This window comes from Pezoporus flaviventris, unplaced genomic scaffold (genome assembly GCF_033815535.1).
Source record: "Pezoporus flaviventris isolate CSIRO_AGI_PZ_B2104156 unplaced genomic scaffold, CSIRO_AGI_Pfla_v1 ptg000001l, whole genome shotgun sequence".
Lineage (NCBI taxonomy): Eukaryota > Metazoa > Chordata > Aves > Psittaciformes > Psittacidae > Pezoporus > Pezoporus flaviventris.
Window position 1 is genome coordinate 51,605,716 of NW_026892549.1, and position 12,242 is coordinate 51,617,957.

Below are 12,242 nucleotides of genomic sequence, written 5' to 3' on the forward strand. Positions count from 1 at the left end.
GTCCCTCAGTTAGCTCTCCCTTTTGAAAAATACCATGTAATATGTTGTGGGTCCATCAACATCACTTGTATTAATTCAGTAATAAAGCTTCCTTTGACTTCACAGTCAGTTGTTAGGTCAGCTTCTGACAATTCCCTGTAAGATATTCTGCTTTCCTAAAGTTTTTAGGTCAGCTTCTGACAATTCCCTGTAAGACATTCTGTTTTCCTAAAGTGCTTTTTGTTATTCTGTGCAATCATGAAAATGACTGAGGCACCACTGCAAACTGTTCTGATTCCTCACAGCTGACCAAGAGAGCATGCATGTCTTTGGGAACTTCCCCAGTTCCCTCTAGGCAATTCACCGTGTTCTGTGCATCAAAAATCAGGGATGGCCCTAGCTGCAACACCTTCACTCAACTCTTAACATGTTCTGTCAGAGTAAAAACATTAATCTCCTTCTCTTTTCTTTTCTTGCCCTTTTTAATAGGCAGAGGAAGAAAGGTAAGATTTCCTTTTTTGTTTTTTAATTGTATTACAGCTGTTAAAAGAATGTCCTTGGAGCACAGAATTTAAATACAGGCTCTGCTAAAAACACCTAATTCTTTCCTCTCGGTCATCTTTTATGACTAAGGAGATTGGATTCCCCAGCGTTGGATACTTTTAGGATTCAGCCGGGTAGCGTGCTGGGCCATCTTGTCTAGACTGTTTTTTTTTTCAAAGAATGGCTGACCAGATGACCCTTGAGGTCACTTCCAACCTGGTATTCTGTGATTGCAGTCAACATGGAAAAAATGCTGGGATGCGGGCAAAAATCTTGGCCTAAATATAGAGAATCCTCTGGCTGAAAGTCCCTGCTGTTTGCATCAAAGGAATTCCAGTTTGAGTAGTTTGGTTGTTTCATCTCTAGCAGTGGGTCATTAGAAGTAGGTCATTAGAAGCCAAACTGGGTTATTTTGCTGAGACTTGGCTTCCCAGTGTGCAGTAGGTAGCACTGGGGCAACGCATTCTTGCACAAAGCCATGGTTCTGTGGGCTGCATTTCTCATAGCATGCAGTTAAAGAGCAGATCTATTCCTACACAAGAAATAAAGATACATTCTCATAAATGAGATTCTAAGATAGTAAGCAGCTACAAAATGTAATTGAAATATATTTTAGGTGATCAAGTATATATACTCACTAAAACTGAGTAGCTGTCTATGCAGAGGTAGGTAATGGAAATGAATGGACTGTAACCAGCTTATTATTAATTGATAAACAAGGTAGGAAATTTTTTATTGTCACAAAGTCCCCTTTTCCCCCTTATTAAAACAGTTACCACAAATAAGTATAAACCTAGTTATTTTATGTAACATGTAATTGTTGTCAACACATTCAGCTCAAAGTCAATTGGCAAATGCCATGTCCTTCACTCTGAAGCTATGTGCTATCATTTTGTGTTCTGTCTCTATGCTATAGATGGATATACAGGATTTTCCGTCCATAGGTTTAGTGATATGAATTTTAATTGAATACCTTAAAGAAATGGAATCTCAATGCTGCTCTGGGCTCTGCATTTCATACAAATCAAATCATCCAATAACCAGAACTACACCATGTTTTCAGTACTTACATATCATGGTACTTTTCTTTACTTTGTCTCTTCGTTCATCCAGTATGTTACACAGTCTGTTAATTTATAGCCTTCGCTTAATCAGTGTCCATAGTCATTAAAAAATTGTATGGATTAGCTATCGCAGGTACTTTAATTGAGTCTCCTTAGAGAATTCTTAGCATTTGTCACAGTCACAGGGATGGTATTGATGAAACTGGTAATGTTAATTGTACTTGTTTTCTGCCATCTGACATTTTTGCATCTCTTTCTTACAGGGACAAAAAGGGGAACCTGGAATAGTGCCACCTGTAAGTTCATTTTTTTCTTCATGTATCAGCACACCCTAGAAGAGTGTATTTTACTGCTTTAAAATTGCAGTAATTAAGGAAATACAACAAAAATTTACAGAAAAAAAAAAACAAACTTGTGTTGTTTCACATAGGGAACATTAGCAATCCCTGTCAATTGCATTGTGGGGAAAAAATTTATGGAGTTAAATCTGTCATAATCTTTACATATATAGTTAGAATTTTGTGGAGGTATAATGGTAAATTAGTACTTTGGAAGTGTAGAGACACTTGAGGAAGATGGTGAAATAAATTATCACTTTCTATCTTTATTATACCTTTCTAGCACAAAGACAGACAAAAGAATCAATAACTTGAGACTAAATAATTGTAACACACATTTATTTAACCTTTTTTTAGAATAACAATGATACTTCCAAGATTTTGCTTATATTGCTTATCAAAAGACTACAAAATAGAAAGAGATAACCAGTGGAACTTTATTTATTTTGTCCCCCCCCCCCCCAAAAAAAAACCTTACAACTTCACTGGTTCTTTAATTTTCTGTCTTGGTATTTACTTTTCAATAATTAATTTTCTGTAGGGTAGTCATGAAAAATACAGCCATAATGTTGCATGGTAACTTTGATTTATATTGTGTTCTTTAGGTTTCAGGAATACGAGGCCGCCCGGGACCAGCCGTGAGTATTTTCCGATCTTCTGTTTCTCCAATGATGGCTTTTTTTCACTTTCTGCCATTTCTGTTTTGTATTGTGGGGATGATGTGGAGGAGGACTTTTCCATGCTGGATTTGAGGAGGCAAGGAGATTGTGAGATGTTTTACTAGTCTCAGGTCAGCCTACGCCTTAAGTGAATGAATATGTACTTGTCATACATGCATGTCTGAGGACCTTTGTGTGAAGTTGATGCTGGTGAATACTTCTCTGGCAGGGATCTAGCAGGAGTAGGAGATGCAGCATTCTCAGAGAGCAGTTTTGGACTAGCAGGAGGGGTGTCTTAGACTTGTACATCTCCACGTTAAAAGCCTCCAGCATGCAGAAAACCTTTGCTAAATTAACCCGCAGAGCATATGAGAGATAAAAGTATTTTGTAGACCTCTGCATCCTGGTTCTACTCCTTTCAGGCAATGTACAATTGAGAATAAATATTGAATATATTGAATATTTGGTGATTTTAGGTGTTTGCTTCATGATGATGTGAAAAAGCCCAGACCCACAAATTAATCTTCAAATAAGCATTGCATTTCGTGTTTTCAGAGCTTTATTAATTGTTAGCTAGTTTAAATGGTACTTACTATTTCTAATCTTTCTTTTAGGGACCTCCAGGCTCACAAGGACCACGAGGAGAACGAGGACCAAAGGGAAGACCTGTAAGTTACTAAGCGTCTCAGAAATCAAATACTGGACTAACCTCTTAAAGGTTAGATGGCTTTAAACAGCCTCCATGTCTTCCAGAGTTACCAGAACTTTCCTCATATTTTCCAAGAATTAGGTAACAAACAGAAAAATATTCACATTTCCCCATTCCCTGGGTGGATTGAAACCTGACTGCTCTGAGACAATTGACAAAGTTTTAGCAGTCTTTCCACTAAAAGCCATACTTTTTCCCAAAGTAGTGTCTGAGAATATGGCTTTCTTCAGGATTTAAAAGAAAAGGAAATTAAAGAACAAAACTGGAACGTCACGTTCTCCTTTTTAAGAACTTGCTGACTTTCTGCTGGTTACTACTGTGCATCAGAAGCAGAGTGAGCTGTGTGGCTCAAAGTAAAAGCAAAGCTCAGAAAGTTAGCAGGAGTTAATTTTGTGGCTACGTATGTTGATATGCTGGTGAATAATATGATCAAGATTGCTCAGTGGAAATAAAGACTTCAGAAGAGAACTTTGCTGTCTGCATGTGGAGAACCGCAGAAAAGCCAAAAGGGAGTGTTGAAAATACCAAAGATGACACATTCCTGTTGAGAAAGCTAGGTCAAAGAGCTTCAGTGATCCAAAAAGCAGTTTTTAAAGAGCTATATAGTTGTAATTTGTGTGGATATTTTTCTATCCCTCAGAAGAGAACAAACCAATACTAGGTTTAGGCATAGGCCTTTTGTGCTGTTCTCCAGTGTGTGCCTGTTGTCCATAGATGGTAGTGACACTTCTAAAGCAGTGGAGTAAGCGTGTAGCCTCTTTGAGATGGATGCCAAGCTGCAGCTCTCTAGATCACCATTACATATTTCTCTGATGAATAACTGTCAAGATCTTAGAAGAATTCTGGGAGTAATTGCGAAGTCTTGTGGTACACAGAGGAATCTTGACTGTGTTTGTACAGACATCTGAAGTGCTCTCATAATGGACAGTATTATCAGTAGGATGCTAAGTAATTTCTGATTCTGTGCTATGCATCCCTTGTATGTCTCTATAGAGTGGTGACTAGAAGCACCTAAAATATCAAAAGTCTGTAAACACTTTTGAGTTCCTTTGGCATAGGTTATTATGTTGCTTTCAAGTAATAGCAAGGGGTTGGGAACATCGGCTCCTCTGAAAGTGTTACGTCAAAGGTTCTGGTGAGCTGTATGTATGTCAGAGTGTAGGTCTGAGACCAGAGAACACTGATTTTGGATACGGAGTGACTGTTAGTGCAGGATTTTGTATTTTTACTGGTGGGGAAAAAAATGTTATCTCACACCTGGAGTTACATTATATAAAACCTCTCTGCATATTGTTTGCAATTTGTTTAAAATACCTTGTGGAGCAGGTAAGCTTGTACAGGCACCCTTTATGAAATTAATCTGGCTAAATTCATTACTGACAGCTGCTATTACAAAACCACTATGCACATTTGCAAGCTGTTTGTTTGTTTCTTTGGATGTTTTTGTTTGTTTGTTTGTTCCTTAAATGAGCTTCTACTGACTAGTGAGCAGGAACTCTACTTTGCTATGGGTCCCTACATTTTGCAATATCTGGACCCTTGGATGTAAAATGAAATCAGGAGTGTTAGCATGTTTTTTACTTCAGATTCTTTTCTAGTGTAACAGTGAGAGAGAAATAGCTAGAGAATCACATATTGGCATTTGCAAAATGCATTTGGAGCATGATAGTATTTTAGGTGTTTACAAATGATCTTTTGAAGACAGAAAATAAGCTTGAGCATCCTCAGAACCGTTGATATATTCTGTTTCAGTATGGGTTTACAGTCGGTTGTAATTGCTGTAGCAGTTAAAATAGACAGTAGCTTGAGAGTATTCTACCATGATCTGCATTTCCTTTTATTCTGTTACAAGCAAAACCTGTAACAGTTTCCAGAGCAGCAGCAGTGGGCAAGAATGAGTCAATTGCGTGTTTAAACTCTGCCCCCTCGTGGCCTGTTGTGAGCATTTTTTCTTTTTTTTTTTTTAACTCACTGACCTTGAGCTGGTGAAAGAACGTGGAAGAGCTTTTTTAATATACATGCCCATAGGTAAATAATGTAAAATAAATAGAAATAAAGGTATAATCATTATTTTGATAAAAAAATTGGTTATATACCATTGTTTAGCTGCCACCTACAAATACAAACATGCTTTTTGGAGACTTTTTGATTTGTGATGTGGGGGGATTGCAGTGTTGCTCTTGAAGAAAGTTGATTTTTGTGACTAAAAAGTAGGTCCTTTTCTAAAAAGAAACAAAAGAAAGGCCTTTTTCTAGATCAGATTTTGTTAAGGTGCCTTGGTATAGATATTGAAAATCAGTAGTTGTATGGGAGCTTGATTAATTCTTTATAGGCTTTACAGTGTTTATCTGTAATGTTTCGCTTTGTTTTATTTTGACAGCTAACAAAAGAAGGTGGCTTATTCGTTTCCTCTTTTGGGCAGTATGCGCTTTTTGGTTTGGCAGTGTGTACTTCTGTTCATAATAGAAATATTAAATAATAAAATTTTCTGCTAGAACCTTCTTTTTCCATCCAACATGCTTAAATCTTCTAACTTGTTTCAGAATACCATCTATTTACAACTCATTCTGTGAGTAGAGGTGTGTATGTGTACATGTATGTCTGATAAGAAACAGATTTTCCCCTCACTGCTAGGCTTACAGGAATTCCAGACCATCAAGACAGATAGAGAATTAAGAGAATTAGCTGATTTGCTGGGAGTTTTCAGGACTCATATTGCCACTGCTATCTCACTGTAGCCCTTTCCCAAGAGAAAGCTTTTTCTTTAACATGTGAACCATACTAATTAAAACAGTATTAGTTCAGACATTAATTCCATGAAATGTGCCACAGACTGGAAGGAAACACAAGTCTCATCACATGGAAATATGAGCAATCTGTCTGATTCTGTGTTTGTAAAGATGACTCACTGAAACAGGCTTTCAATGTTTTATGTTTAAGGATCCTTAAAAGAGAAGAGCTTGTTCTATAGTATAAAATTTTCCATGCCATAGTCAGAGTATTTTATTCTAATGAAGAAAGCAGTAGTGACAAGCAGTTTAAACTCTGTATTTATGATTGAAGAATATCTTTATTATTATTGTTGCTATTGTTTATTAGCTGCTTCCATATTTAATTTTAGTTTTGATACAAGATGAATGCTGTTTAGGGATCAAAAGTGGGGAGCAAATGCATGGCTTTCTAGCCCATTCTGCGAATACTAGCCAGAGATAACATCAACACTGAAGGACTTAACCCTGCATTTTTGGCAGTGTAACTGTGTTGAGACTCAGCAAAAGTATGAGCTGTCTAAACCACTCATGATGTCAGGAGGCTTTAAAAATTCAGCCTTACGCTGGAGTTGCCTTAACATGTGTATGTACACTGATCTGAGCTATATGTCTTTAGGAAGTAAATTCGTGATACTCTATTCTGTGTGCAAAGCAAAATACTTTTTCAGCAGTAATATATGCTTTAGAATGGAATGGTAGGAAACTTGAGATGCCTAAAGAGCCTGTGATAGAAATTACTGCAGTTGACTTATGTGTGTGTGATTTGTGACTAATTTTAGCCAGTGCTTCTGATCTGAAGGTAGGAGCAGGTCTTGAGGGATGTTGTTTGTTTGAAGATCTTTCTATAGAAATGCAGATTTATCGCAAACATGGCAGTGATTTTCCAGTTACAATGATTTTAATGAACACCCTTGCACACTGTTGTCATTTCTAATTTATTTTTTTTCTAGGGTCCTCGTGGTCCTCAAGGGATTGATGGTGAACCTGGTATCCCTGGCCAGCCTGGTGACCCTGGTCCTCCAGGGCACCCTACCCACACAGGACCAGATGGAATAAGCAGGGTAAGTGTTACACTTGCTTTAGCAGAAAGTGAAGTGAATGTTAGGCCAGACCCACATGGTAGAAAAAGTAACTTCTCTCTGCTTCAGTGAACATGAAACACAGTTTGTGTTTCCTGGTCAAGAGGGACAGCAGCTAGCGGCAGTGCAAGTTCTGCCAAAAACTGGGACAAGTGAGCGTGAGAATTCTTGGAAGGGTTACACCTTTTGCAGTGGGTTTTAGCATCTAGAAAAGCCAGTGTGCTCAAATCTAAAATCCTTGGTAGGTTTCTGTTAGTTCTACCTGACTTAAACCCAGTGGTTCTGGACAATAGCACACTGAAACTGGTGTACCAGATTAGGAATACAGAAAAGAAAAAAAAAAGATTAATATAAATGACAGAATAATTAATGGGAGAAATTAAAACGTGGCTAAGTGTATTTCTTGCTAGAATTGTTCAGACCAACACTGAGAAGATTAAGTAAGGTAGGTAATTGTGAAAAGAAGGGTTAACCAGCTCTAGATACAGACACAGTGCTCTGCAGGACTCCTTCCCCCCACTTCCTCAATACTATGGAACACTAATCATGATTGATAATGAAGTACATGTTTGAATTCATCAGGTATATATTCTTTTACATGTTTATTGCTGTTCAGAATATAGCTGTTATGATTTACCACTCCATTGTTCCTGCACTGTTACTGAAAACAGTAAAGTTTTATTGGCAGTCGCCTGAAATATTCATGTTAGTCCAATGGCTTGCAAATGTAGGCAGCATTTCTTGGCTGAACCACATTTCCAAACTGAATCCATCAGGTTCAGCCCAAGTGAATATCTTCAGCACAGAGGAATCCCTTAGAATCACAGAAGCACCAGGGATGGGTGTTAGATCACCATCCATTATAGATTTCCACAGAAAATATGAAAGAATAGGTGTGGCCAGAGATCTAAGGTATTTTTGGTTTGTATTCTAGTCTCTGAAGTTAACCAGCCTTGCGGAAAATATGTTTGGGGACCAATCTGATGTGAAAAAAACCTTGACTCGTAAAAGATTTGAATGCACATTTGCTGTTCCTCCTTCTCAGCCTGCCATGAGTGAGGATCTGGCTCTGAATGAGGCAAAATGAAATTGATTTCAACTATGTGCTTGCAGAAGGAGGAGGACACTGGAGGTTCTCTCTGCTTTAGCGCATTTGGCTCTGTGAATTGGCATGAACAGGAGTACCTTCAGTTTGCAGGATAAGGGCAGCATGCTTAAAAGTTACAATCTGCAATCAAAAAATTGGCTACGTTTCCATTTACCTTAATGTATTTCTGAACTTGAAACACAGCAATTGAAAACAAAAGAAGGACTTAGAAGACATGAATGAATATTGAAGGTGAAATTAAGGTGTAATTTAAATTTGAAAATGGTGAAAGAAAGCTAATTAATTACATGGGACGCTTTTCTCTTTTTAGGCAATTTTCCCATTTGTTTAATATTAAAGTGGAGATAGACTCAGAACAGTAAGCAGATATTCAGTGGGTCTTTGAAGCCTTAAACCACCTCAAATTTATAGGAAATACAACTTTTAGTGATTAAAACAAGAATTTAGTTGTGAGCACTGCAAAGCCAATGTACATATTGAAGATATGGTTACATGGATTTTTACCTTATGAACCACCACAATGATTGACAGCTAAAAGAATCCTTTTTTTCCCCCCCCCCCAGCCATTTTCAGCTCAGATGGCAGGACTGGATGAGAAATCTGGATTTGGCAGTCAGATGGGACTGATGCCTGGTGCAGTGGTAAGACCAGATTAGCCCTGTACTGTAGGACAGGGTGGAAGTGGAGTGTATATGCAAAAACCCGAAGAGGAATTAATCCTCTTCAACTTCCTATGCCTCTAGAACAGTATATTGTAGTGCAGCTTTGCACAGTAACTGGACTGAAGTGAAAAACATATTCTGTTAAATGAAAGCACTTCTTTTTCCACTTCTAGCCTACTTGTTGTCTTCCTTCCCTCCTTCTGCAGTATAGCAGCTATTAACATTAAGGTACAGGAAAAAAAGAAAACAGCTCCTGATTTTCTCATATCTTGATTCACTGCAGAGTAACTGAAAAGTGTCATCTATAACACAAAGTAGAATAAACAAATAGGAGACTGGGAAGGCTTCTTTTCACATAGTGACATAAAGATCTTTGGTAGTAATTTAAAAAAAGTATTTCTGAAAACAGTGCTTAACTGAAAGTTTGCTGTATTATTTTAAAACGGACATTCTATTTCTCTGCTGGGTTCAGTTTTACAATCAGCATCTCTCAGTACTCAGATATCCTCTTCACTTTTAGTAGACTGGGGAATTAATGGTAACACTGAATTTTTTTACCATCTGTGCAATCTCTTTAACCACCATAAGTCTCTGCTAGAACTTTGTGTTGGTTTTGGACATTATCTCTTTTCCCTACGTGTACCTATCACTTTGTGATACCTTGAAAATAGTTTCACTTTTTGCTGTTACTTTTGACATTCATTCATAGTGAAACCATGCTTAGTGATTGCACTGTCCAGGAGTTTGTGTACCTGGATCTTATTCCTCCAAGTCCCTATTAATACCCTTCAAACTCACTTTCAATACAATTTGAAAACTTCTAAAGGTAATCTGATGTTTTGCTTAACTTTTGTGGTGATTTCTTCAAGTAACTCCCCTTTTTTATGAATGTCTCTCTTCAGTGAATTTTCTGTGTGCTTATACAGTGGTTTGTTCCACAAGGCTGTCCTACTTACTTTGCTGCCCTCCACCGTTTTGCTTAATCCTTTCACTCAGTCTGTCTCAAGACATTGTGTTTCTTGTATGGCCTCTTCTTTTGTAGTTCTTAAATGTGACTCATTTCAATATTAATCTATCTAAGACTCTCTGAGGCCTTACACAAAGTCTGCTTAGTCAGTTGGCACTGACTGTCTTCATATTGATTCATCATGTTCTGCGATATCCTATTTTCCTTTCCTTGTAAACTGAGTAACTGACAGTGGAACTGTTGTATTTTGTTTTGGTTTTAATGTTAATTAGAATTTTTAAAAGGCCTATTCCTAACCCTTCTACCTTTGCTTTGTAAAAGTTAGTAAAAATTAATGAATTGTGTGTGGAAAAAATAAATCTTGAGCCCCTGTCAGGATGCAAGTTATTGTCTGCTATAGATGATTTTGTATTGCTAGAAAAAAGATTACATTCGGACAAGATTATGTTTACCTCGCATTACAAGTCACAATTAAGCATGAGGTTTTTGCTGAAAATCTCATGAAACTTTTTACAGGGAAATCTGGATTTTCTGTAACAAACCACAGCTGTTTAGAAGCTGTTTTGGTGGTTTTTATGTTTCATGAAAATACATCCCTCTGTTTCTGCTTATCAGCTCATGGCTGAGAACAGCAGTGTTCATTTATTTTGTCATTGATTCCATTACGAGATTAATCTGAGTAATAGGAATTCCCTTCAAGGACAGGCAGTTCACCTTAACCAACTCTGTCCTGTTATTACAATTTTTTTTCAGTGGAGCAACCTGGTTATTCTGATTGTTTCTAGGATCTATGATTCCAGAGACTGTGAGGGTCCAGAAAGCAAGCAAGACCATATTTTCAGATGCTAATTAATTTACAGTCTTGTGGCTTTTTGAGTTTGAAGATTTCCATTCTATCTCATTTTGTATTTCATAACATCAGTCCCCCAGGTAAAAGCCTTTCTGAGGATTTGACCACAGAAATGTTATCTTGGAGGTCACTTGCAGGCAATTTTGCTGTCTTTTTAGGATGAATGTTACTTGGGGAAGGGTATTTTCTAGTGTGTAACAGGCTTTTTTTTTGTTAGGGTCCAGTGGGTCCAAGAGGTCCTCAAGGTCTCCAAGGAAAACAAGTAAGTACTTCACCTCAGGCTAGAGTTGGAGGCAAAGCACACAGTAATTGGTGTGCGCGTGTGTGTGTGCGCGCGTGTGCGCTTGTGTTCATCTCTGAGGCAATGTCCATCTTCAGTGACAGATGGATGAGAGCATCTTCGTTTAGAGGTGAATTTAAACATGCTGCTCTCAAGAGAGAAAAGTTAGACCTGTAACAAGGTTTTAACCCAGCACACATTTTTTAATGCAGGAACAGTAATCAAAATGGTGACTGTTCCGCTTTCAGTATTAGCATGGTGTTAAGTTACCACTTAAATCCTGTGCCATATACAAATCTATCTAAAGCCTGAGGGATTTTACTATCCAACTTCCACTCATTTGGAAATGTGAGCTGGTTCTGAATTAGAATCCAGACTGCCCCATGGGCTGTGATTGGCCTGATCATGGATTTTAATTTATATCCTTATTTTTTTTACCTTTTGGAATTTGTAATTGTATTCATCTCTGCTTAATTTTAGGGTGGTGCTGGCCCCGCAGGCCCACCTGGTGAACCTGGGGATCCAGGACCTATGGTAAGACACTTCTACAATAGAATTGCAAACAATATATTATATGTCCTTACTTCAGAACAGGGTTTTTTTTTTCCTATGTTGTCACAGCTGAAGCCATTAAGTAACTTCAGTCAAGAGTTGTGGTGTTTGAAGTATGTTGTCCTGAATTAAAGAATTTGAATTGTTTTGAATGCACATAATAATGATTATAAACATTGTTACTTTCCCAGCACAGACCTGAGGATGGTTAAGCACTGGTAAAATTATAGTTGGTAGTGTAACGCACACAGACGTTGAGAATATTTATGTTTTGGAGGCAACAAAATTATTCAAAAGTAAAAGCAAGAGCCAGAGCTTTAAAATAACAGTAACTGCGTTAAAATTGTTTTTCTCCTAAAGAATCCGTTCTATATTTTTATATAATGTAATGTAGGTTTCTTAGGGGCAGGGTGATTAGAAAGAGCAGCACAAAATTGAGCAAATGTGCTTAAGCCTAAAATCATCCTTTTTCTACATCTGTTTTTATAAAACCAGACTTTGAAATGGAGGAAGTAAATATTTTAGTGATGGCTAAATTGTCTTGTCAACAAATTTGTTTATTTCTTAGGGTCCAGTTGGTTCTCGTGGACCAGAGGGACCTCCAGGCAAACCTGGTGAAGATGTAAGTTTGTTATTCTTTGTATCTTGTTTTATTTTTAATAAAACAAATATTGGCATCTT

At 37.5% G+C, this 12,242-nt stretch overlaps 1 protein-coding gene across 1 annotated transcript in view; it reads left to right on the top strand.

Annotated features, from left to right (window-relative positions):
- Positions 1-12,242, top strand: part of COL5A2 (collagen type V alpha 2 chain) — a 112,887-nt gene that overhangs the window by 60,344 nt on the left and 40,301 nt on the right. The window contains exons 3-11 of the mRNA XM_061457816.1: positions 469-482; positions 1,850-1,882; positions 2,530-2,562; positions 3,198-3,251; positions 7,014-7,124; positions 8,814-8,891; positions 10,947-10,991; positions 11,490-11,543; positions 12,130-12,183. Of these exons, the coding sequence (XP_061313800.1) occupies positions 469-482; positions 1,850-1,882; positions 2,530-2,562; positions 3,198-3,251; positions 7,014-7,124; positions 8,814-8,891; positions 10,947-10,991; positions 11,490-11,543; positions 12,130-12,183 (476 nt within the window). The remainder of the gene's footprint in view (positions 1-468; positions 483-1,849; positions 1,883-2,529; positions 2,563-3,197; positions 3,252-7,013; positions 7,125-8,813; positions 8,892-10,946; positions 10,992-11,489; positions 11,544-12,129; positions 12,184-12,242) is intronic.